Source organism: Lonchura striata, chromosome 39, assembly GCF_046129695.1.
Source record: "Lonchura striata isolate bLonStr1 chromosome 39, bLonStr1.mat, whole genome shotgun sequence".
NCBI lineage: Eukaryota > Metazoa > Chordata > Aves > Passeriformes > Estrildidae > Lonchura > Lonchura striata.
Genome location: NC_134641.1, coordinates 1,167,251 through 1,191,875, shown reverse-complemented (window position 1 = coordinate 1,191,875; position 24,625 = coordinate 1,167,251). Strand labels below are relative to the sequence as shown.

Below are 24,625 nucleotides of genomic sequence, written 5' to 3'. Positions count from 1 at the left end.
CCGCCGTTTTTTGCCCCAATCCAGAGCGCGGAACGTGTCGCTCACTCCCTGATCCCCTCTTTTCCCAAACCCTAGTTGATTCTGCCCCAATTCCTGCCCCAAATCCCCGTTTTCACCCCAAATCCCCGCGTTTTCACCCCAAATGGCCGTTTTTCACCCCAAATCCCCCTTTTTTCCCAAAACCGCCGTTTTTTGCCCCAATCCAGAGCGCGGAACGTGTCACTCACTGCCTGATCCCCTCTTTTCCCAAACCCCAGTTGATTCTGCCCCAATTCCTGCCCCAAATCCCCGTTTTCACCCCAAATCCCCGCGTTTTCACCCCAAATGACCGTTTTTCACCCCAAATCCCCGTTTTTGCCCAAAACCGCCGTTTTTCGCCCCAATCCAGGGCGCGGAAGTCGAACGTGTCCTACAAGAGCGCGGCGCTGCTGCCCAAGGAGCCGCACGTGCGCGAGATGAAGATCTACATCGACAAGAAGTACGAGAGCGTCATCATGCCCGTCTTCGGCATCGCCACGCCCTTCCACATCGCCACCATCAAGGTGCCCCAAAATCCCCGGAATTCACCCCAAAATCCCGCCGGGCCGGGCGGGGCGCGGGGGGCGCCGAGCCAGCCCGGGAACGGGGGAAAAACCGGGAAGGACGCGGGAAACGGCCCCGAAACGGGGAGTGGGGGGGAGAATGTCAGAAATGAGGGAAAAAGGTGAAAATGGCCCAAAATTTTTCCCCAAATTCCCCATTTTTCCCCCCAAACCCCATTTTTTCCCAAATTCCCCATTATTCCCCCCAAACCCCATTTTTTCCCAAATTCCCCATTTTCCCCAAATTCCCCATTATTTTCCCCAAATTCCCCATTTTTCCCCCCAAACCCCGTTTTCCCCAAACCCCCATTATTCCCCCCAAACCCCGTTTTCCCAAATTCCCCGTTTTTCCCCCCGAATTCCCCATTTTCCCCAATTTCCCCATTATTCCCCCCAATTTCCTCGTTTTCCCCAGTTTCCCGTTTTTCCCGAATTCCCGTTTTCCCCAAATTCCCCGTTTTTCCCCCCCAATCCCCCGTTTTTCCCCGAATTCCCCGTTTTTCCCCCCAAACCCCATTTTTCCCAAATTTGCCGTTTTTCCCCCCCAATCCCCTGTTTTCCCCGAATTCCCGTTTTTCCCCAATTTCCCCATTATTCCCCCCCAAACCCCGTTTTTCCCAAATTTGCCGTTTTTCCCCCCGAATCCCCCGTTTTCCCCGAATTGCCGTTTTTCCCAAATTCCCCGTTTTTCCCCCCAAACCCCCATTATTCCCCCCAAACCCCGTTTTTTCCCAAATTCCCCATTTTTTCCCCCAAACCCCCCGTTTTCCCCCAAGCCCCGCTATTCCCCGCAATCCCCCTTTTCCCCCCGAATCGCCGTTTTTCCCAAATTCCGCGTTTTTCTCCCCAAACCCCATTTTCCCCAATTTCCCCGTTATTCCCCCCAATTTCCCCATTTTCCCCAGTTTCCCGTTTTCCCCCCGAATCCCCCGTTTTTCCCGAATCTCCGTTTTTCCCAAATTCCCCGTTTTTCCCCCCAAACCCCATTTTCCCCAAATGCCCATTATTCCCCCCAAACCCCGTTTTTCCCAAATTCGCCGTTTTCCCCCCCAATCCCCTGTTTTCCCCGAATCTCCATTTTTCCCAAATTCCCCGTTATTCCCCCCAATCCCCTTTTCCCCCCGAATCTCCGTTTTTCCCAAATTCGCCGTTTTTCCCCCAATCCCCCTTTTCCCCCCGAATCTCCGTTTTTCCCAATTTTCCCGTTATTCCCCCCAATCCCCCTTTTCCCCCCGAATCTCCGTTTTTCCTGAATTCCCGTTTTCCCCCGAATCCCCGTTTTCCCCGAATTCCCGTTTTTCCCAAATTCCCCGTTTTTCCCCCCAATCCCCCTTTTCCCCCCGAATCGCCGTTTTTCCTGAATTCCCGTTTTTCCCCCCCAATCCCCCTTTTCCCCCCGAATCTCCGTTTTCCCAAATTCCCCGTTATTCCCCCAATTTCCCCATTTTCCCCAAATTCCCCCTTTCCCCCCCAATCCCCCTTTTCCCCCCGAATCTCCGTTTTTCCCAAATTCCCCGTTTTTCTCCCCGAATCCCCTTTTCCCCCGAATCTCCGTTTTTCCCAAATTCCCCGCTTTTCCCCCCAATCCCCCTTTTCCCCCCGAATTGCCGTTTTCCAAATTCCCGTTTTCCCCCAATCCCCTTTTCCCCCCGAATCTCCGTTTTTCCTGAATTCCCGTTTTCCCCCCCAATCCCCCTTTTCCCCCCGAATCCCCCGTTTTCCCCGAATCGCCGTTTTTCCCAAATTCCCCGCTATTCCCCCCAATCCCCTTTCCCCCCGAATCTCCGTTTTTCCCAATTCCCCGTTTTCCCCCCAATCCCCCTTTTCCCCCCGAATCGCCGTTTTTCCCAAATTCCCCGTTTTTCCCCCAATCCCCCTTTTCCCCCGAATCGCCGTTTTTCCCAAATTCCCCGTTTTTCTCCCCAGAACATCAGATGTCGGTGGAGGGCGACTACACGTACCTGCGCATCAACTTCTTCTGCCCGGGCAGCGCGCTGGGCCGCAACGAGGGCAGCAGCTTCCCCAACCCCGAGGCCACCTTCGTCAAGGAGATGTGCGCCAAAATCCCCGGGATTCGCCCCAAAACGGCAGCGGGGGAAAAAAGGGGGGAAAAAATGGGGGGGGAAAACGGGGGGGAAAATGGGGGGGAAATGGGGAAAACGGGGGAAAAATGGGGGGGAAAAAGGGGGAAAAACAGGGGGAAAATGGGGAAAAACGGGGGGAAAACGGGGGGGAAAAAAGGGAAAAACGGGGAAAAATGGGGGAAATGGGGGGGAAAAACGGGGGGAAAATGGGGAAAAACGGGGAAAAATGGGGAAATGGGGGGAAATGGGAAAACGGGGGAAATGGGAAAAATGGGGCAAAAAAAGGGGGGAAATGGGAAAATGGGGAAAAACGGGGGGAAAAAAGGGGGGAAATGGGGGAAAAACCGGGGGGAAATGGGGAAAAAATGGTGGGAAAAAACGGGGGGGAAAAACAGGGGGAAAACGGGGGAAATGGGGGGAAAAACGAGGGAAAAATGGGGAAAATTGGAAAAAAAATGGTGGGGAGAAATGGGGGAAAAAACGGGGGGAAAATGGGGGGAAATGGGGGGGGAAATGGGAATAGTGGGGGAAAACGGGGGGAAATGGGGAAAAAATGGGGGGAAATGAGGAAAAATGGGAATAATGGGGGAAAAAACGGGGGAAAAACGGGGAAAATTGGAAAAAAATGGTGGGGAGAAATGGGGGAAAAAAAGGGGGGGAATAAAGGGGGGAAAATGGGAAAAAAAATGGGGGGAAAATGGGAAAAAATGGGGGGGAATGGGGAAAAAATGGGGGGAAATGGGGGGAAATAGGGGGAAATGGGAATAATGGGGGAAAACAGGAGGGAAAATGGGGGGGAAACGGGAAAAACAAGGGGAAAATGTGGGGGAAATGGGAAAATGGGGAAAAATTGGAATAATGGGGGGGAAAACGGGAAAAAGTGGGGGGGAAATGGGAAAACAGGAAAAACAGGGAATTGGGCTGAAAATGGGGGGGAAATGGGAAAAAATGGGGGGGAAACGGGGAAAATGGGGGGGGAAATGGGAAAAACGGGGGGGAAATGGGGAAAACAGGAAAAACGGGGAGAATTGGGGGGAAATGGGGAGAAAAATGGGGAAAAAAATGGGGGGGAATGGGAAAAACGGGGAAAACAGGAAAAACAGGGTAAAAATGGGGGGAAATGGGGAAAATGGGAAAAACCTCAAAAATTTACCACACCAAAAAAGCTCAAAATTTACCCCAAAAAAATACAAAAAAAAAAACCCCCAAAGTTGACCCAAAAAATCCCCAAAAAAAACCGAAATTGACCCCGAAAACACAACAAAACCCCAAATCCACCTCAAAATCGACCCTGAAAAAAAGTCAAAATCGACCACAAAATTGACGCTAGAAACGCCAAAAAAACCTCAAAATTTACCTGAAAAAAACCCCAAGAAACCCCAAAAAACCCCAAAATGGACCCAAAAAGCCGAAACGGCCCCGAACCCGCAGCACGTACCGCGCGTCCAACCTGAAGCCGCCGGGCGAGTCGACGGTGCCGGCGTCCAACCTGCAGAACGCCTTCCGCATCATCAAGGAGGTGCAGAAGCGCTACAAGACCCGCGAGGCCGAGGAGAAGGAGAAGGAGGTGGGTCACCAGGGGTCAGCGGGGTCACCCGGGGGTCAGCGGGGTCAGCCAGGGGTCAGCGGGGTCAGCCAGGGGTCACCGGGGTCACCGGGGGTCAGTTGGGTGGACGTTGGGTGGACGGTCATGGAGCGGTCGTTGAGTGGTCGTTGGACATTGAGTGGTCAATGGACATTGAGTGGTCATTGGGTGGCCATCGGGTGGTCAGTGGTCATCGGTCATCGGTCGGTCAGTGGGTGGTCAGTGGTCAGTGGCCATCGGGTGGTCAGTGGCCATCAGGTGGTCATTGGGTGGTCAGTGGGTGGTCAGTGGTCAGTGGTCATTGGTCACTGGTCAGTGGTCAGTGGTCAGTGGCCATCGGGTGGTCAGTGGGTGGTCAGTGGTCAGTGGGTGGTCAGTGGTCAGTGGGTGGTCAGTGGTCAGTGGTCATGGGGTGGTCAGTGGTCATTGGTCACTGGTCAGTGGTCAATGGTCATTGGGTGGTCAGTGGGTGGTCACTGGACATTGGGTGGACATTGAGTGGTCATTGGTCATTGAGTGGTCATTGAGTGGACATTGGACATTGGGTGGACATTGGACATTGGGTGGACATTGAGTGGTCAATGAGTGGTCAATGAGTGGTCATTGGGTGGTCATTGGTCATTGAGTGGTCAATGAGTGGTCATTGGGTGGTCATTGGCCATTGAATGGCCATCGGGTCGTCATCAGGTGGTCAGTGGTCAGTGGTCATCGGGTGGTCATCGGGTGGTCAGTGGTCACTGGTGAGTGGGTGGTCAGTGGTCAGTGGCCATCGGGTGGTCAGTGGTCATTGAGTGGTCACTGGTCAGTGGTCATCGTGTGGTCAGTGGTCAGTGGTCAGTGGCCATCGGGTGGTCAGTGGTCAGTGGGTGGTCAGTGGTCACTGGTCAGTGGTCATCGGGTGGTCATTGGGTGGTCAGTGGTCACTGGTCAGTGGTCATTGGTCAGTGGTCAGTGGTCAGTGGTCAGTGGTCATTGGGTGGTCAGTGGGTGGTCACTGGTCACTGGTCAGTGGTCAGTGGTCATTGGTCAGTGGTCAGTGGTCAGTGGTCAATGGTCATTGGGTGGTCAGTGGGTGGTCAGTGGTCACTGGTCAGTGGTCAGTGGTCATCGGGTGGTCAGTGGTCAGTGGTCAGTGGCCATCGGGTGGTCAGTGGTCATCGGGTGGTCAGTGGTCATCGGGTGGTCAGTGGTCAGTGGGTGGTCACTGGTCAGTGGTCAGTGGTCAGTGGTCAGTGGTCAATGGTCATTGGGTGGTCAGTGGGTGGTCAGTGGTCACTGGTCAGTGGTCATTGGTCAGTGGTCACTGGTCAGTGGTCAGTGGTCAGTGGGTGGTCACTGGTCAGTGGTCAGTGGTCATCGTGTGGCCATCGGGTGGTCAGTGGTCACTGGTCACTGGTCATTGGTCACTGGTCAGTGGTCATCGTGTGGCCATCGGATGGTCTCTGGTCAGTGGTCAGTGGTCATCGTGTGGCCATGTGTCCGCAGGGCATCGTCAAGCAGGACTCGTTGGTCATCAACCTCAACCGCAGCAACCCCAAGCTGAAGGACCTCTACATCCGGCCCAACATCGCGCAGAAGCGCATGCAGGGCGCGCTGGAGGCGCACGTCAACGGTGACCAAATCCCGGGAATTCACCCCAAAATTAACCAAACCCGCAAAAACCAAAATCCAAAAAAAATAACCCAAAAATTCACCCGAAAATCCCAAAAAAATCCACAAAAATTCACCCAAAAATTCACCCAAAATTCACCCAATCCCAACATGGCCCCAAAGCGCTGGAGGCGCACGTCAACGGTGACCAAATCCCGGGAATTCACCCCAAAATTAACCAAATCTGCAAAAAACAAAATCCCAAAAAAATCCACCCGAAAATCCCAAAAAAATCCACAAAAATTCACCCAAAATTCACCCAAAATTCACCCAATCCCAACCTGGCCCCAAAGCGCTGGAGGCGCACGTCAACGGTGACCAAATCCCGGGAATTCACCCCAAAATTAACCAAATCTGGAAAAAACAAAATGCCAAAAAAATTCACCCGAAAATCCCAAAAAAATCCACAAAAATTCACCCAAAATTGACCCAATCCCAACATCGCGCAGAAGCGCATGCAGGGCGCGCTGGAGGCGCACGTCAACGGTGACCAAATCCCGGGAATTCACCCCAAAATTAACCAAATCTGCAAAAAACAAAATCCAAAAAAATAACCCAAAAATTCACCCGAAAATCCCAAAAAAATCCACAAAAATTCACCCAAAATCCCCAAATCCCAACCTGGCCCCAAAGCGCATGCAGGGCGCGCTGGAGGCGCACGTCAACGGTGACCAAATCCCGGGAATTCACCCCAAAATTAACCAAATCTGGAAAAAACAAAATCCCAAAAAAATCCACCCGAAAATCCCAAAAAAATCCACAAAAATTCACCCAAAATTCACCCAAAATTCACCCAATCCCAACATGGACCCGAAGCGCTGGAGGCGCACATCAACGGTGACCAAATCCCGGGAATTCACCCCAAAATTAACCAAATCTGCAAAAAACAAAATCCCAAAAAAATAACCCAAAAATCCACCCGAAAATCCCAAAAAAATCCACAAAAATTCACCCAAAATTCACCCAAAATCCCCAAATCCCAACCTGGCCCCAAAGCGCATGCAGGGCGCGCTGGAGGCGCACGTCAACGGTGACCAAATCCCGGGAATTCACCCCAAAATTAACCAAACCCGCAAAAACCAAAATCCAAAAAAATTCACCCGAAAATCCCAAAAAAATCCACAAAAATTCACCCAAAATTCACCCAAAATCCCCAAATCCCAACATGGCCCTGAAGCGCTGGAGGCGCACGATTTTGGGTGGTTTTCCCGGGATTTTGGGTTGGTTTTTCTGGATTTTGGGTCCTTTTCCCTGGATTTTGGGTGGTTTTCCCACGATTTTGGGTCATTTTCCCGGGATTTTGTCTCATTTTCTGTGGATTTTGGGTCCATTTCCCTGGATTCCTGCTCTCATTTTCCCGGGTTTTTTTTGGGTCATTTTCCCGGGATTTCGGGTCTATTTCCCTGGATTCCTGCTCTCATTTTCCCTGGGTGATGTTTTTGGGTCATTTTCCCAGGATTTTGGCTCATTTTCCCGGGATTTCGGGTCCGATTCCCTGGATTCCTGCTCTCATTTCCCCGGGTTTTTTTTTTGGGTGGTTTTCCCGGGATTTTGGCTCATTTTCTGTGGATTTCGGGTCCGTTTCCCTGGATTCCTGCTCTCATTTTCCCGGGGTGCTGTTTTTGGGTCGTTTCCTTTGTATTTTGCCTCATTTTCTGTGGATTTTGGGTCCATTTCCCTGGATTCCTGCTCTCATTTCCCCGTGTTTTTTTTTGGGTCATTTTCCCGGTATTTTGGCTCATTTTCCCAGGATTTCGGGTCCGTTTCCCTGGATTCCTGCTCTCATTTTCCCGGGTTTTTTTTTTGGGTCATTTTCCCGGGATTTTGTCTCATTTTCCTGGGATTTCGGGTCCGTTTCCCTGGATTCCTGCTCTCATTTTCCCTGGGTGATGTTTTTGGGTCATTTTCCCAGGATTTTGGCTCATTTTCCCGGGATTTCGGGTCTATTTCCCTGGCTTCCTGCTCTCATTTTCCCGGGTATTTTTTTTGGGTGGTTTTCCCGGGATTTTGGCTCATTTTCCCGGGATTTCGGGTCCGTTTCCCTGGCTTCCTGCGCTCATTTCCCCGGGTATTTTTTTTGGGTCATTTTCCCGGGATTTTGGCTCATTTTCTGTGGATTTCGGGTCCGTTTCCCTGGATTCCTGCTCTCATTTTCCCGGGTATTTTTTTTGGGTGGTTTTCCCGGGATTTTGGCTCATTTTTCCGGGATTTCGGGTCCGTTTCCCTGGCTTCCTGCTCTCATTTCCCCGGGATTTTTTTTGGGTGTTTTTCCCGGGATTTTGGCTCATTTTCCCGGGATTTCGGGTCCATTTCCGTTCATTCCTGCTCTCATTTTCCCGGGCTGTTGTTTTTGGGTCGTTTCCTGTGTATTTTTCCTCATTTTCTGTGGATTTCGGGTCCATTTCCCTGGATTCCTGCTCTCATTTTCCCGGGATTTTTTTTGGGTCATTTTCCCGGGATTTTGCCTCATTTTCTGTGGATTTCGGGTCCGTTTCCGTGGCTTCCTGGGCTCATTTTCCCGGGTATTTTTTTTGGGTCATTTTCCCGGGATTTTGCCTCATTTTCCCGGGATTTCGGGTCTGTTTCCCTGGATTCCTGCTCTCATTTCCCCGGGTATTTTTTTTGGGTCATTTTCCTGGGATTTTGGCTCATTTTCCCGGGATTTCGGGTCCATTTCCCTGGATTCCTGGGCTCATTTTCCCGGGTTTTTTTTTTTGGGTGGTTTTCCCTCAATTTTGTCTCATTTTCCCAGGATTTTGGCTCATTTTCTGTGGATTTCAGGTCCGTTTCCCTGGATTCCTGCTCTCATTTTCCCTGGGTGTTGTTTTTGGGTCGTTTCCCGTGTATTTTGCCTCATTTTCTGTGGATTTCGGGTCCGTTTCCCTGGATTCCTGGGCTCATTTTCCCGGGATTTTTTTTGGGTGTTTTTCCCGGGATTTTGGCTCATTTTCCCGGGATTTCGGGTCTGTTTCCCTGGATTCCTGCTCTCATTTTCCCTGGGTGATGTTTTTGGGTGTCTTTCCTGGGATTTTGCCTCATTTTCTGTGGATTTCGGGTCCGTTTCCCTGGCTTCCTGGGCTCATTTCCCCGTGGTTTTTTTTTGGGTCGTTTTCCCGGGATTTTGGCTCATTTTCCGGGATTTGGATCCCAGGGTTCCGCTTCACGTCGGTGCGGGGGGACAAGGTGGACATCCTCTACAACAACATCAAGCACGCCGTGTTCCAGCCCTGCGACGGCGAGATGATCATCGTGCTGCACTTCCACCTCAAGGTGATTCGGGGCAAAAAACGCGGGTTTTGGGCAAAACGCCCGCGCGCCGCGAGGAAACGCGGGTTTGGGGGAAAAAACGGGGGGTTTGGGAGGAAAAAAAAGCGGGTTTAGGGAGAAAAAACGCGGGTTTTGGGCAAAACCCCCGCGCGCCGCGAGGAAACGCGGGTTTGGGGAAAAAAACCGGGGGTTTGGGGAAAAAAAAACCGTGGGATTTTGGGGCAAAAAACCACGGGTTTAGGGAGAAAAAACGCGGGTTTGGGGTGAAAAAAACGGGGGTTTGGGGGGAAAAAACGTGGGATTTTGGGGCGAAAAAACGCGGGTTTGGGGGGAAAAATCACGGGTTTGGGGAAAAAAACACAGGTTTGGGGAAAAAAATGTGGGCTTAGGGAGAAAAAACGCGGGTTTGGGGGAAAAAAACACAGGTTTGGGGAAAAAAAAAATGTGGGATTTTGGGGCAAAAAACCACGGGTTTAGGGAGAAAAAACGCGGGTTTGGGGTGAAAAAAACGGGGGTTTGGGGGGAAAAAACACGGGTTTGGGGAAAAAAAAACCTGCGGGTTTGGGGGGAAAAAAACAGGGGTTTGGGGGGAAAAAATGTGGGTTTAGGGAGAAAAAACGCGGGTTTTGGGCAAAACGCCCACGCGCGGCGAGGAAACGCGGGTTTGGGGGGAAAAAACGGGGGTTTGGGGGGAAAAACGCGGGTTTGGGGGAAAAAAAAATGTGGGTTTGGGGGAAAAAACGGGGGTTTGGGAGGAAAAAAATGCGGGTTTGGGGTGAAAAACTGTGGGATTTTGGGGCAAAAAAACATGGGTTTAGGGAGAAAAAACACGGGTTTGGGGTGAAAAAACACGGGTTTGGGGAAAAAAAAACCTGCAGGTTTGGGGTGAAAAAACACGGGTTTGGGGAGAAAAAAACACGGGTTTGGGGTGAAAAAACACGGGTTTGGGGAAAAAAACCTGCGGGTTTGGGGAGAAAAAACGCGGGTTTGGGGAGAAAAAATGCGGGTTTGGGAAAAAAAACCATGGGATTTTGGGGTGAAAAAAAGGCAGGTTTGGGGTGAAAAAACGCAGGTTTGGGGTGAAAAAAACTGCGGGTTTGGGGCAAAAAAACGCGGGTTTGGGAAAAAAAAAACTTGGGATTTTGGGGTGAAAAACCGCAGGTTTGGGGTGAAAAAACTGCAGGTTTGGGGTGAAAAAAACTGCGGATTTGGGGTGAAAAAATGCAGGTTTGGGGAGAAAAAAACGTGGGTTTGGGGAGAAAAACCGCGGATTTGGGGCCGGACCCGAGGTTCCGGCACGGAAAATCCTGGGCTGGGTTTGGGCGGAAATTCCACGATTTTAGTAATATTCCAGGATTTTGGGTGGAAATCCCGGGATATTGGGCCAGAACTCCCAGATTTTGGGCCATAACTCCGGGATTTTGGATCAAAACTCCGGGATTTTTTGGGCTAGAACTCCGGGATTTTTGGGCCATAACTCTGTGATTTTGGGCTGGAACTTGGGGATTTTGGGATAGAACTCAGGATTTTGGGATAGAACTCTGGGGTTTTTTGGGCCGGAACTGGTGGATTTTGGGCTGGAACTCGGGGTTTTTGGGCCAGAAATCCAGGATTTTGGAATAGAACTCCGGGATTTTTTGGGCCGGAACTCTGGGATTTTGGGATAGAACTCTGGGGTTTTTTGGGCCAGAACTTGGGGATTTTGGGATAGAACTCTGGGATTTTGGGCCGGAACTCGGGGATTTTGGGATAGAACTCTGGGGTTTTTGGGCCATAACTCCCAAATTTTGGGCCGGAACTCGGGTTTTTTGGGCCATAACTCTGGGATTTTGGGATAGAACTCTGGGGTTTTTTGGGCCGGAACTCCCAAATTTTGGGCCGGAACTTGGGGATTTTGGGATAGAACTTGGGGATTTTGGGATAGAACTCTGGGGTTTTTTGGGCCGGAACTCCCAGATTTTGGGCCGGAACTCGGGGATTTTGGGCCAGAACTCCGGGATTTTGGATCAAAACTCCGGGATTTTGGGCTGGAACTCGGGGATTTTGGGATAGAACTCTGGGGTTTTTTGGGCCATAACTTGGGGATTTTGGGCCGGAACTCGGGGATTTTGGGATAGAACTCTGTGATTTTGGGCTGGAACTCCGGGATTTTGGGATAGAACTCTGGGGTTTTTTGGCCAAAACTCCCAAATTTTGGGCTGGAACTCGGGGATTTTGGGCTGGAACTCCGGGATTTTGGGCTGGAACTCAGGATTTTGGGATAGAACTCCGGGGTTTTTGGGCCATAACTCGGGGATTTTGGGCTGGAACTCGGCTTTTTTTGGCCAGAACTTGGGGATTTTGGGATAGAACTCTGGGGTTTTTTGGGCTGGAACTTGGGGATTTTGGGCTGGAACTCGGGGATTTTGGGATAGAACTCTGTGATTTTGGGCTGGAACTCGGGGATTTTGGGATAGAACTCAGGATTTTGGGATAGAACTCTGGGGTTTTTGGGCCATAACTCGGGAATTTTGGGCCGGAACTCGGCTTTTTTTGGCCAAAACTCCGGGATTCGGGTGCGGACGCGGGAGGTCCCGGTGGCGCGTCCCGTTTTTCCCGAATTCCCGCTTTTCCGGCCCAGAACGCCATCATGTTCGGGAAGAAGCGGCACACGGACGTGCAGTTCTACACCGAGGTGGGCGAGATCACCACGGACCTGGGCAAGCACCAGCACATGCACGACCGCGACGACCTGTACGCCGAGCAGGTGGGAAACTGGGGCAAAAAGGGGGGAAAACGGGAAAAACGGGGAAAACAACGGGAAAAACGGGGAAAAACAACGGGGAAAACGGGAAAAACGGGGTTAGAAACGGGAAAAACGGGGTTAGAAACGGGGAAAACGGGGTTAGAAACGGGAAAAACGGGGAAAACGACGGGGAAAACGGGAAAAACGGGGGGAAATGGGAAAAATGGGGAAAAACAACGGGGAAAATGGGAAAAACGACGGGGAAAATGGGGAAAAAAACGGGGTTAGAAACGGGAAAAACGACGGGGAAAACGGGAAAAACGGGGTTAGAAACGGGAAAAACGGGGGAAAAAGGGGGGAAAACGGGAAAAATGGGGAAAACAACGGGGAAAATGACGGGGAAACCGGGGTTAGAAACGGGAAAAAGGGGGGAAATGGGAAAAATGGGGAAAAACAACGGGGAAAATGGGGGAAAAAAGGGGAAAAACGGGGAAAAACAATGGGGAAAATGGGGGGAAAATGGGGGAAAAAAGGGGGAAAACGGGAAAAACGGGGAAAAACAACGGGGAAAATGGGGAAAACAATGGGGAAAATGGGGGAAAAAAGGGGGAAAACGGGAAAAACAACAGGGAAAATGGGAAAAATGGGGAAATGGGGGAAATGGGGGGAAAATGGGGAAAAACAACGGGGAAAATGGGGGAATGGGGGAATGGGGAAAAACAATGGGGAAAATGGGAAAAATGGGGAAAATAGGGAAAATGGGGAAAAGGGGGGAAAACGGGGGGAAATGAGGGAAAATGAGGGGAAAATGGGGGGAAATGGGGAAAAAATGGGAAATGGGGGAAAAATGGGGAAAATGGGAAAAAACGGGGGAAACTGGGAAAAAAATGGGGTGATTTCCAGGGATTTTGGGTCGCAGGTGGAGCGGGGAACGTTTCCAGGTTTTCCCGTGGGTTTTTGGGGTGAATTCTGGGGATTTTGGGTCCCAGATGGAGCGGGAGATGTTTTCGGGTCATTCCCATGAGTTTTGGGGCCATTTTCCTGGCGTTTTTGGGGCGATTTCCGGGGATTTTGGGTCACAGGCAGAGCGGGGAATGTTTCTGGTGATTCCTGCGGATTTTTGGGGTGAATCCCGGGGATTTTGGGTCCCAGATGGAGCGGGAGATGAGGAGATGGTTTTAAGTGATTTCCACGGGGTTTTGGGGCCGTTTCCTCGGGGTTTTTGGGGTGATTTCCGGGGATTTTGGGTCCCAGCTGGAGCGGGGAATGTTTCTGGTGATTCCCGCAGATTTTTGGGGTGAATCCTGGGGATTTTGGGTCCCAGATGGAGCGGGAGATGTTTTCGGGTCATTCCCATGAGTTTTGGGGCCGTTTCCTCGGGGTTTTTGGGGTGATTTCCGGGGATTTTGGGTCCCAGCTGGAGCGGGGAATGTTTCTGGTGATTCCCGCGGATTTTTGGGGTGAATCCCGGGGATTTTGGGTCCCAGATGGAGCGGGAGATGCGGCACAAGCTGAAGACGGCCTTCAAGAACTTCATCGAGAAGGTCGAGGCGCTGACCAAGGAGGAGCTGGAGTTCGAGGTGCCCTTCCGGGAGCTGGGGTGAGTCCGGGGCCAAAAGCGGCGGAAACGGGCAAAAACGGGCGGAAAACGGGAAAATGGGGGAATGGGGGGGAAAATGGGGAAAATGGGGGAAAATGGGGAAAAATGGGGGGAAAATGGGGAAAAATGGGGGGAAAATGGGGAAAAATGGGGGGAAAAGGGGAAAAAAGGGGGAAAATGGGGAAACTGGGGCAAAAAAAGGGAAAAATAGGAAAAAAGGGGGGAAATGGGAAAAAATGGGGGAAAAGGGGAAAAATGGGGGAAAAAAGGGGGGAAATGGGGGGGAAATGGGGAAAAATGGGGGGAAAAGGGGGAAAATGGGGGGAAAAAGGGGAAAAATGGGGGGAAAAGGGGAAAAATGGGGGGAAAATGGGGAAACTGGGGCAAAAAAGGGGAAAACTAGGAAAAAAGGGGGGAAATGGGGAAAAAAGGGGGGAAATGGGGAGAAAGGGGGAAAAAATGGGGGAAATGGGAAAAAATGGGGGAAATGGGGGAAAATGGGAAAAAACGGGAGAAATGGGGGAAAATGGGGCACAAATGGGAAAAATGGGGCAGAAACGTAGAAAATGGGAAAAAATGGGGCAGTTCTGAGGGATTTTGGGGCCATTTTGGGGTGATTTGGGGGATTTTGTGCTGTTTTGGGGATTTTGGGTTGATTTGGGGGATTTTTGGCTGTTTCAGGGGATTCGGGGTCGGTTTTGGGTTGATTTTGGGGGATTTTGGGGGATTTTGGCTGTTTTGGGGGATTTTTGGCTGTTTCGGGGGATTCGGGGTCGATTTTGGGGTGATTTTGGGGGATTTTGGGTTGATTTTGGGGATTTTTGGCTGTTTTGGGGGATTTTTGGCTGTTTCGGGGGATTCGGGGTCGATTTTGGGGTGATTTTGGGGATTTTTGGCTGTTTTGGGGGATTCGGGGTCGATTTTGGGGTGATTTTGGGGGATTTTGGGTCCCGGCAGGTTCAACGGCGCCCCCTACCGCAGCACCTGCCTCCTGCAGCCCACGAGCAGCGCCCTGGTGAACTGCACCGAGTGGGTGAGCGGGGGGGACAGGTGAGGGGGGGACAGGTGGGACAGGTGAGATTGGGACAGGTGAGACAGGTGGGACAGGTGAGGGACAGCGCCCTGGTGAACTGCACCGAGTGGGTGAGCGGGGGGGACAGGTGGGACAGGTGAGACAGGTGAGATTGGGACAGGTGAGACAGGTGGGACAGGTGGGACAGGTGAGACAGGGACAGGTGAGACAGGTGGGACAGGTGAGACTGGGACAGGTGAGACAGGTGGGACAGGTGAGGGACAGCGCCCTGGTGAACTGCACCGAGTGGGTGAGCGGGGGGGACAGGTGGGACAGGTGAGACAGGTGAGATTGGGACAGGTGAGACTGGGACAGGTGAGACAGGTGGTACAGGTGAGACAGGTGAGACTGGGACAGGTGAGATTGAGACAGGTGAGACAGGTGGGACAGGTGAGGGGGGGACAGGTGAGACAGGTGAGACCTTGGGGATCCCCGGGTGTGCCCAGGTGTAAGTCAGGAGTGCTCAGGTGTATCTCAGGTGTATCCAGGTACACCCAGGTGTATCTCAGGTGCACCCAGGTGTAACCCAGGTGTATCTCAGGTGTATCCAGGTGCACTCAGGTGTATCTCAGGTGAACCCAGGTGTATCTCAGGTACACCCAGGTGCACCCAGGTGTAACCCAGGTGTTTTGCAGCCACCCTTCGTGGTGACCCTGGACGAGGTGGAGCTGATCCACTTCCCCAGGTGCACCCAGGTGTACCCAGGTGTATCTCAGGTGTACTCAGGTGTACTCAGGTGTATCTCAGGTGTACTCAGGTGTATCCAGGTGTACCCAGGTGTATCCAGGTGCACCCAGGTGTAACCCAGGTGTTTTGCAGCCCCCGTTCGTGGTGACCCTGGACGAGGTGGAGCTGATCCACTTTGAGCGCGTGCAGTTCCACCTGAAGAACTTCGACCTGGTGATCGTCTACAAGGACTACGGGCGCAAGGTGACCATGATCAACGCCATCCCCGTGGCCTCGCTCGACCCCATCAAGGAGTGGCTCAAGTGAGCGGCACCTTCGGGTGGAATTCCGGCGGTTTTGGGAAAATCCCGCGCGCTTCCGGGCTTTTCTCAAATTTACTCTCTTTTAAGGGTTTTTTTAGGGGTTTTTTGATTTTTTTTTTCAATTTTTGAAGGTTTTATTTCAGGTTTTCTCGAGGTAATTTCGGTTTTGCGCGTTGGAGATTTTTTTTAGGATTATAAGGATTTTTGGGCTTTTTATTTAGATTTCTGTGGGAGTTTTTTTAGATTTTTTATGGAATTTTTTTAGATTTTTTTTATGGATTTTTTTTTTTTTTAGATTTTTTATGGATTTTTAAAATTTTTTTATGGATTTTTTTAAGATTTTTTATGGATTTTTTTTAGATTTTTAATGGATTTTTTTTAGATTTTTTTATGAATTTTTTTTAGATTTTTGTGGGAATTTTTTTAGATTTTTGTGGGATTTTTTTTAGATTTTTTTTATGGATTTTTTAGATTTTTTAATGGATTTTTTTTTTATTTTTTACGGATTTTTTTTAGATTTTATGGATTTTTTTTTAGATTTTTAATGGATTTTTTAAATGATTTTTAATGGAATTTTTTTTAATTTTTTATGGGGTTTTTTTTTAGATTTTTGCAGGATTATTTTAGATTTTTTTATGGATTTTTTTAGATTTTTAATGGATTTTTTTTTTAATGGGTTTTTTTTAGATTTTTTCGGGATTTTTTTAGATTTTATGGATATTTTTTTTTAGATTTTTAATGGATTTTTTTAATGATATTTTATGGATTTTTTTTTTTTACGGGGTGTTGTTTTAAGACTTTTGCGGGATTTTTTGTAGATTTTTTATGGATTTTTTTAATTTTTTATGGAAGTTTTTTTTTATTTTTGCAGGATTTTTTTTAGAATTTTTATGGAATCTTTTTTTAGATTTTTTATGGATTTTTTTTTAGATTTTTGGGGTAATTTTTTGGAGTATTTATTTTTTTGGCCATTTTTTTGGGGTTTTTTTCAGTTTTTTTTTCCATTTTTTAAGGTTTTATTTCAGGTTTTCTCGAGGTTTTTTTGGTTTTTCACATTTGAGGTTTTTTTAGGATGTTCAGGTGTCTCACGTGTCTCACCTGTGTCACCTGTCCATGTCTCACCTGTCCCAGGTGTATTTTACCTGTCCCAGGTGTATTTTACCTGTCCCAGGTGTGTCCCACCTGTCTCAGGTGTGTCTCACCTGTCCATGTCTCACCTGTCCCAGGTGTATTTTACCTGTCCCAGGTGTGCCTCACCTGTCTCAGGTGTGTCTCACCTGTCTCAGGTGTGTCCCACCTGTCCCACCTGCAGCTCCTGTGACCTCAAGTACACCGAGGGGGTTCAGTCCCATCTGTGTTACCTGTTCCATGTCTCACCTGTCCCAGGTGTATTTTACCTGTCCCAGGTGTGCCTCACCTGTCTCAGGTGTGTCTCACCTGTCTCAGGTGTGTCCCACCTGTCCCACCTGCAGCTCCTGTGACCTCAAGTACACCGAGGGGGTTCAGTCCCATCTGTGTTACCTGTTCCATGTCTCACCTGTCCCAGGTGTATTTTACCTGTCCCAGGTGTGCCCCACCTGTCTCAGGTGTGTCCCACCTGTCCCACCTGCAGCTCCTGTGACCTCAAGTACACCGAGGGGGTTCAGTCCCTGTCTGTGTCACCTGTCCATGTCTCAGGTGTATTTTACCTGTCCCAGGTGTGTCTCAGGTGTGTCCCACCTGTCTCAGGTGTGTCCCACCTGTCCCACCTGCAGCTCCTGTGACCTCAAGTACACCGAGGGGGTTCAGTCGCTCAACTGGACCAAGATCATGAAAACCATCGTGGACGACCCCGAGGGCTTCTTCGAGCAGGGCGGCTGGAGCTTCCTGGAGCCCGAGGGAGAGGTACCTGCGCACCTGGGGGCACCTGGGCACACCTGGGCACACCTGGGGACACCTGGGACACACCTGGGAACACCTGGGACACGCCCAAACCCCCCCAGCCCCGCCCCCTTCGAGCAGGGCGGCTGGAGCTTCCTGGAGCCCGAGGGAGAGGTACCTGCGCACCTGGGGGCACCTGGGCACACCTGGGCACACCTGGGGACACCTGGGACACACCTGGGGAACACCTGGGACACGCCCAAACCCCCCCAGCCCCGCCCCCTTCGAGCAGGGCGGCTGGAGCTTCCTGGAGCCCGAGGGAGAGGTACCTGCACACCTGGGCACACCTGGGCACACCTGGGCACACCTGGGAACACCTGGGGAACACCTGGGGACACCTGGGCACACCTGGGAACACACCTGGGAACACCTGGGGAACACCTGGGAACACACCTGGGAACACCTGGGGGCACCTGGGGGCACCTGGGCACACCTGGGCACACACCTGGGCACACCTGGGGAACACCTGGGACACACCCAAACCCCCCCGGCCCCGCCCCCCTTCGAGCAGGGCGGCTGGAGCTTCCTGGAGCCCGAGGGAGAGGTACCTGCGCACCTGGGCACACCTGGGCACACCTGGGGAACACCTGGGAACACCTGGGCACACCTGGGAACACCTGGGCACACCTGGGCACACCTGGGAACACCTGGGCACACCTGGGAACACACCTGGGCACACCTGGGGAACACCTGGAAGACACCCAAATCCCTGCCCTGTCTCTCACCTGGCTCACCTGTCCATCCCTCACCTGTCCCAATCTTGCCTGTATCTCACCTGTCCCAATTTCACCTATCCATATCTCACCTGTCCCATCCCACCTGTATCTCACCTGTCCATCTCACCTGTCCATATCTCACCTGTCCCACCTGTCCCTCACCTGTCTCACCTGTCCATCTCACCTGTCCTATCTCACCTGTCCATATCTCACCTGTCTCACCTGTCCAATCTCACCTGTCCCAATCTCATCTGTCCATATCTCACCTGTCCATCTCACCTGTATCTCACCTGTCCCATCTCACCTGTCCCAATCTCACCTGTCCATATCTCACCTGTCTCACCTGTCCCACCTGTCCATATCTCGCCTGTCTGCCTCACCTGTATCTCACCTGTCCCAATCTCACCTGTCCCACCTGTCCATATCTCACCTGTCCATATCTCACCTGTCCCTCTCACCTGTCCATCTTACCTGTCCCTCTCACCTGTCCATCTCACCTGTCCCTCTCACCTGTGCCTCACCTGTGCCTCACCTGTGCACCTGCAGGGCTCGGAGGCGGAGCCGGGCGAGTCGGAGTCGGAGCTGGAGGACGAGACCTTCAACCCCTCGGAGGAGGACGAGGAGGAGGAGGAGGACAGCGACGAGGACTACTCCTCCGAGGCCGAGGAGTCAGGTGGGCACACCTGGGCACAGCTGGGCACACCTGGGCACACCTGGGGGGGGAAAATGGGGAAAAAACGGGGAAATTCGGGTCAAAAACGGGGAAATTCGGGTTAAAAATGGGGAAATTCGGGTTAAAAATGGGGAAATTTGGGTTAAAAATGGGGAAATTCGGGTTAAAAATGGGGGTTTGGGCTCACCTGGGCACACCTGGGCACACCTGGGCACACCTGGGCACACCTGGGGGGGGAAAACGGGGAAAAAACAGCGAAATTCGGGTCAAAAATGGGGAAATTCGGGTTAAAAACAGGGAAATTCGGGTTAAAAATGGGGGAATTCGGGTTAAAAATAGGGAAATTTGGGTTAAAAATGGGGAAATTCGGGTTAAAAATGGGGGTTTGGGCGCACCTGGGCACACCTGGGCACACCTGGGCACACCTGGGGGGGAAAACGGGGAAAAAACGGCGAAATTCGGGTTAAAAATGGGGAAATTCGGGTTAAAAATGGGGAAATTCGGGTTAAAAATGGGGAAATTTGGGTTAAAAATGGGGAAATTCGGGTTAAAAATGGGGGTTTGGGCTCACCTGGGCGCACCTGGGCACACCTGGGCACACCTGGGCACACCTGGGCACAGCTGGGGGGGGAAAACGGGGAAAAAACGGGGAAATTCGGGTTAAAAATGGGGAAATTTGGGTTAAAAATGGGGGTTTGGGCTCACCTGGGCGCACCTGGGCACACCTGGGCACACCTGGGCACACCTGGACACACCTGGGTGGGGGAAACAGGGAAAAAACGGGGAAATTCGGGTCAAAAATGGGGAAATTCAGGTTAAAAACGGGGAAATTCGGGTTAAAAATGGGGGTTTGGGCTCACCTGGGCACACCTGGGGGGGAAAACGGGGAAAAAACGGGGAAATTCGGGTCAAAAATGGGGAAATTCGGGTTAAAAATGGGGGTTTGGGCTCACCTGGGCGCACCTGGGCACACCTGGGCACACCTGGGCACAGCTGGGCACACCTGGGCACACCTGGGCACACCTGGGGGGAAAACGGGGAAAAAACAGCGAAATTCGGGTTAGAAATGGGGAAATTTGGGTTAAAAATGGGGAAATTTGGGTTAAAAAAGGGGAAATTCGGGTTAAAAATGGGGGTTTGGGCTCACCTGGGCACACCTGGACACACCTGGACACACCTGGGGGAAAAAACGGGGAAATTCGGGTTAGAAATGGGGAAATTCGGGTTAAAAATGGGGAAATTTGGGTTAAAAATGGGGAAATTCGGGTTAAAAATGGGGATTTGGAGGTTAAAAACGGGGGTTTGGGCTCACCTGGGCGCACCTGGGCACACCTGGGCACACCTGGACACACCTGGGGGGAAAAACGGGGAAAAAACGGGGAAATTCAGGTTAGAAATGGGGAAATTTGGGTTAAAAATGGGGAAATTTGGGTTGAAAGTGGGGATTTTTTGGGGGGTTTGGGCTCACCTGAGCACACCTGGCGGGGGAAAAAAAATGTTTTCCCCAATTTTCCCGATTTCCTGCGTTTTTCCCTCATTTTTCCCCTTTTTTCCCGAATGTCCCTTTTTCTTGCCCCTTTTTTTCCCAATTTCTCCATTTTTTGCCTCATTTTTCCCCTTTATTCCCGAATTTCCCTTTTTTTGCCCCTTTTTTTCCCAGATTTCTCCATTTTTTGCCCCATTTTTCCCCTTTTTTCCCGATTTTCCTGGGCGTTTTTCCCAATTTTCTCATTTTTTACCCCTTTTTTTCCCAGTTTTCCCTATTTCTCCATTTTTTGCCCCTTTTTTCCCCAATTTTCCTGGTTTTTTTCCCCCCAATTTTCCCGTTTTTTGCCCCTTTTTTCTCGATTTCCCTGTTTTTGCCCATTTTTCCCCTTTTTCCCCAATTTTCCCATTTTTGTCCCATTTCCCCCCTTTTTTCTCGATTTTCCTGTTGTTTGCCCCTTTTTTCCCAATTTCCCCATCTTCCCCCTTTTTTCCCTATTTTCCTGGGGTTTTTTTCCCAATTTTCATGTTTTTTTCCCCAATTTCCCCATTTTTTACCCCATTTTTCCCCTTTTTTCCTGGGTTTTTTTCCCAATTTTCCTGTTTTTTTACCCAATTTCCCCATTTTTTACCCCATTTTTCCCCTTTTTTTCCCGACTTTCCTGTGTTTTTTTCCCAATTTTCCCCTTTTTCTCCTGTTTTTCCCAATTTCCCCATTTTTTACCCCATTTTTCCCCTTTTTTCCTGGGGTTTTTTTCCCAATTTTCTCGTTTTTTCCCGTTTTTCCCGATTTCTCCGTTTTTCGCCCCGATTTGCCCAGAGTACTCCAAGGACTCCCTGGGCAGCGAGGAGGAGAGCGGCAAGGACTGGGACGAGCTGGAGGAGGAGGCGCGGAAAGGTGCGGCCCCAAAACCCCCGGAATTCACCCCAAAACCCAAAATCCCCAAATTCAACCCCAAAACCCCCGGAATTCACCCCAAAAACCCCTTAAATCACCCCAAAACCCCCGGAATTCACCCCAAAACCCAAAATCCCCGAATTCAACCCCGAAACCCCCAGAATTCACCCCAAAAACCCCTTAAATCACCCCAAAACCCAAAATCCCCGAATTCAACCCCGAAACCCCCAGAATTCACCCCAAAAACCCCTTAAATCACCCCAAAATCCAAAATCCCCGGAATTCATCCCAAAATCCAAAATCCCCAAATTCACCCCAAAACCCCCGGAATTCACCCCAAAAACCCCTTAAATCACCCCAAAACCCCCGGAATTCACCCCAAAATCCCAAATCCCCTCAACCCCTTTTTCCCAAAATCCCTGTTTTCTCCCCCAATTCCCCTTTGACCAAAATCCCCGTTTTTCACCCCAAACCCCCATTTCCCCCCAATCCCCCTTTTTCCCAAAACCGCCATTTTTCACCCCCAATTCCGCATTTACCCAAAATCCCCATTTTCCCCCCCAAACCCCCTTTACCCCCCAAAATCCCCTTTTGCCCAAAATCCCCATTTTTCACCCCAAACCCCCATTTTCCCCCCCAACCCCCTTTTTCCCAAAACGCCCATTTTCCACCCTAATTCCCCATTTTCCCCAATCCCCCTTTTTCCCAAAATCCCCATTTTTCACCCCAATTCCCCATTTACCCAAAATCCCCATTTTTCACCCCCAATTCCCCCTTTACCCAAAATCCCCATTTTCCCCCCCAATCCCCCTTTTTCCCCAAATCGCCGTTTTGCCCAAAATCGCCGTTTTTCACCCCAATCCCCACTTCCCCCCCAAACCCCCTTTTTCCCAAAACCCCCATTTTTCACCCCCAATTCCCCATTTACCCAAAATCCCCATTTTCCCCCCCAATCCCCCTTTACCCCCAATCCCCCTTTTTCCCCAAATCCCCGTTTTGCCCAAAATCCCCATTTTTCACCCCAAACCCCTATTTCCCCCCCAATCCCCCTTTTTCTCAAAACCCCCATTTTTCACCCCCAATTCCCCATTTACCCAAAATCCCCATTTCCCCCCCCAATCCCCCTTTCCCCCCCAACCCCCCTTTTTCCCAAATCCCCGTTTTGCCCAAAATCGCCGTTTTTCGCCCCAAACGGCGCCCAGCCGACCGCGAGAGCCAATACGAGGAGGAGGAGGAGCGGGGGCGGGGCCGGAAGCGCAAGGGCCCCCCCGGCCGGGGCCGGCCCCACCCCCCCAAGAAGAAGCGGAAGTGACGGGACCCAAAATCGCCGCTTTTCACCCCAAAACCGCCCGGGCCTTTTCGCCCCCGTCCCGCCCCTTTTTTCCCCGTTTTTCCCCGTTTTTTTTCACCTTTTTTCCCCTTTTTGTTGTTTTTTTTCCCATTTTCCCCCCCCCTCTGGAATTTTGGGGCGATTCCCGCGGATTTTGGGGCCCCGCCCGTTTTTGGGGGTTTTTTTTGGAATTTTTTTTAGTTTTGTTGTTTGGGTGAAAATTCGGGGATTTTGTTTTTTTTTTTTTTTCTCCCCGCGGGGTTTTTGGGGAGATTCCCCGAGATTTTCCCACCGGAAATCGGTGCCGAAAACCCCCGGATTTCCCCGATTTTCCCAAAATCCGTGTTTTTTCCCCCGGTTTCTGTATTTATGGGGGTCCCCCCATTTTGGGGGGATTTTCCCCCTTTTTGGGGTTTTTCCCCCCCGGGTTCGGGCCCCCTCCCCCCCCCGCGGCTCTTTTCCAAAAATTCAATAAAAATTTCGTTTTTTTAAGGTTTTCTAACCAAAACGGGAATTCCTGCGCGCCAGGGCGGAAACGGGGCGAAAACGGGGGAAATTGGGAAAAATGGGGCGAAAACGGGGGAAATGGGGAAAAATGGGGCAAAAACGGGGGAAATTGGGAAAAATGGTGGAAAAATTGAGAAAAATGGGGGGAATTGGAAAAAAAATTGGGGAAAAATGGGGGAAATTGGGGAAAAATGGAAAAAAAATTGGGAAAATGGGGCAAAAGGGGGAAAAATGGGGCAAAAATGGGGGAAATTGGGAAAAATGGTGGGGAAAATGAGAAAAATGGGGGGAAATGAGAAAAAAAAAGGGGAAAATTGGGCAAAAATGGGAATTGGGAAAAAATGGGGAGTAAATTGGGAAAAATGGGGAAAAAAGTGGGAAAAGGAGAAAAAGGGGGAAATTGGGAAAAATGGGGGAATTGGAAAAAATGTAAAATATCGCGGGGAATTGGGCAAAATGGAGGGAATTGAGGAGAAATGGGAAGAAATTGGGAAAATGGGAGAAAAAGGGGAAAAATGGGGCAAAACCGGGGGGAATTGGGAAAATGGGGAAAATAAGAAAAAAACTGGGGAAAATTGGGGGGAAATTGAGAAAAATTGGAAAAAATCGAGGGGAATTTGGCAAAATGGGGGGAATTGGGAAAAACGGGGAAAAAATGCGAAAAATGGGGAGAAAAGGGGGGAAAATGGGGCAAAATGGGGGAAATTGGGAAAAAATGGTGGGAAAATGGTGGGAAAGTGGGAGAATTGGGAAAAATAGGGGAAAATTGGGAAAACTGGGGGGAAATTGGGGGAAATGAGGGAGGAAATTCGGAAAGGAATTGGGGAAAATTGGAAAAATGGGGGAAAAGGGGGAAAGTGGGGGGGGAAATGGGGGAATTGGGCAAAATTGGGAAAAAATAGGGGGAAATTGGGAAAAATTGGGGAAATTGGGGAAAACTGGGAAAAAAATGGAGGGGAAATGTGAAAAATGGGGGAAATTGAGAAAATCTGGGGAAAATTGGGCAGAAGTGGGAAAGAATGGGGGGAAGATGGAAAAAATGAGGACAAAATTGGAAAACTTGAGAAAAATGGGGAGAAAGGTGTCGGGATTGGGAAAAACCAGTTTAAAATGGGCCCAGACCGGTTTAAATGACCCCAAACCGGTTAAAATCACCCCAAACTAGTTTTAATTTCCCTAAACCAGTTTAAATCACCCCAAACCAGTTTAAAAGGCCCCAAAACCAGCGCGAACTGGGCCGCGCCCCCTCCGCCTGACTGACAGCGCCGCTGTCCAATCACCAACCTCCCACGTCTCGCTTCGCCCAATCAGAGCCCGCACCGAGCCCTTCGCCCCGCCCTCCCGCTGATCCAACGGCGGCCGGCTGCGCATGCGCCCACCTCCCCGCGCGCCTCGGGGGGCGGGCCCTCCGCTGTGCGCCGGACTCCGATTGGTATAGCGGAATAACTGGCAGCGCGCTCGGCCAATCAGCGCGATCGAAACCACCCCCCGAGCCCCCCGCCGTCTCTCCTCCCCCTTCCCGCGCAGCGCCGCTCCGCGCGCT

At 50.8% G+C, this 24,625-nt stretch overlaps 1 protein-coding gene across 1 annotated transcript in view; it reads left to right on the top strand.

Annotated features, from left to right (window-relative positions):
• SUPT16H (SPT16 homolog, facilitates chromatin remodeling subunit) overlaps window positions 1-23,071 on the top strand; it is a 44,730-nt gene extending 21,659 nt beyond the window's left edge. The window contains exons 14-26 of the mRNA XM_077789934.1: window positions 389-542; window positions 2,516-2,634; window positions 4,097-4,232; window positions 5,736-5,862; window positions 9,052-9,170; window positions 11,788-11,913; window positions 13,380-13,492; window positions 14,450-14,525; window positions 15,384-15,553; window positions 17,308-17,437; window positions 18,736-18,862; window positions 21,168-21,245; window positions 22,448-23,071. Of these exons, the coding sequence (XP_077646060.1) occupies window positions 389-542; window positions 2,516-2,634; window positions 4,097-4,232; window positions 5,736-5,862; window positions 9,052-9,170; window positions 11,788-11,913; window positions 13,380-13,492; window positions 14,450-14,525; window positions 15,384-15,553; window positions 17,308-17,437; window positions 18,736-18,862; window positions 21,168-21,245; window positions 22,448-22,557 (1,585 nt within the window). The 3' untranslated portion in view covers window positions 22,558-23,071. The remainder of the gene's footprint in view (window positions 1-388; window positions 543-2,515; window positions 2,635-4,096; window positions 4,233-5,735; window positions 5,863-9,051; window positions 9,171-11,787; window positions 11,914-13,379; window positions 13,493-14,449; window positions 14,526-15,383; window positions 15,554-17,307; window positions 17,438-18,735; window positions 18,863-21,167; window positions 21,246-22,447) is intronic.
• The last annotated feature ends 1,554 nt before the right edge of the window (window positions 23,072-24,625 follow it).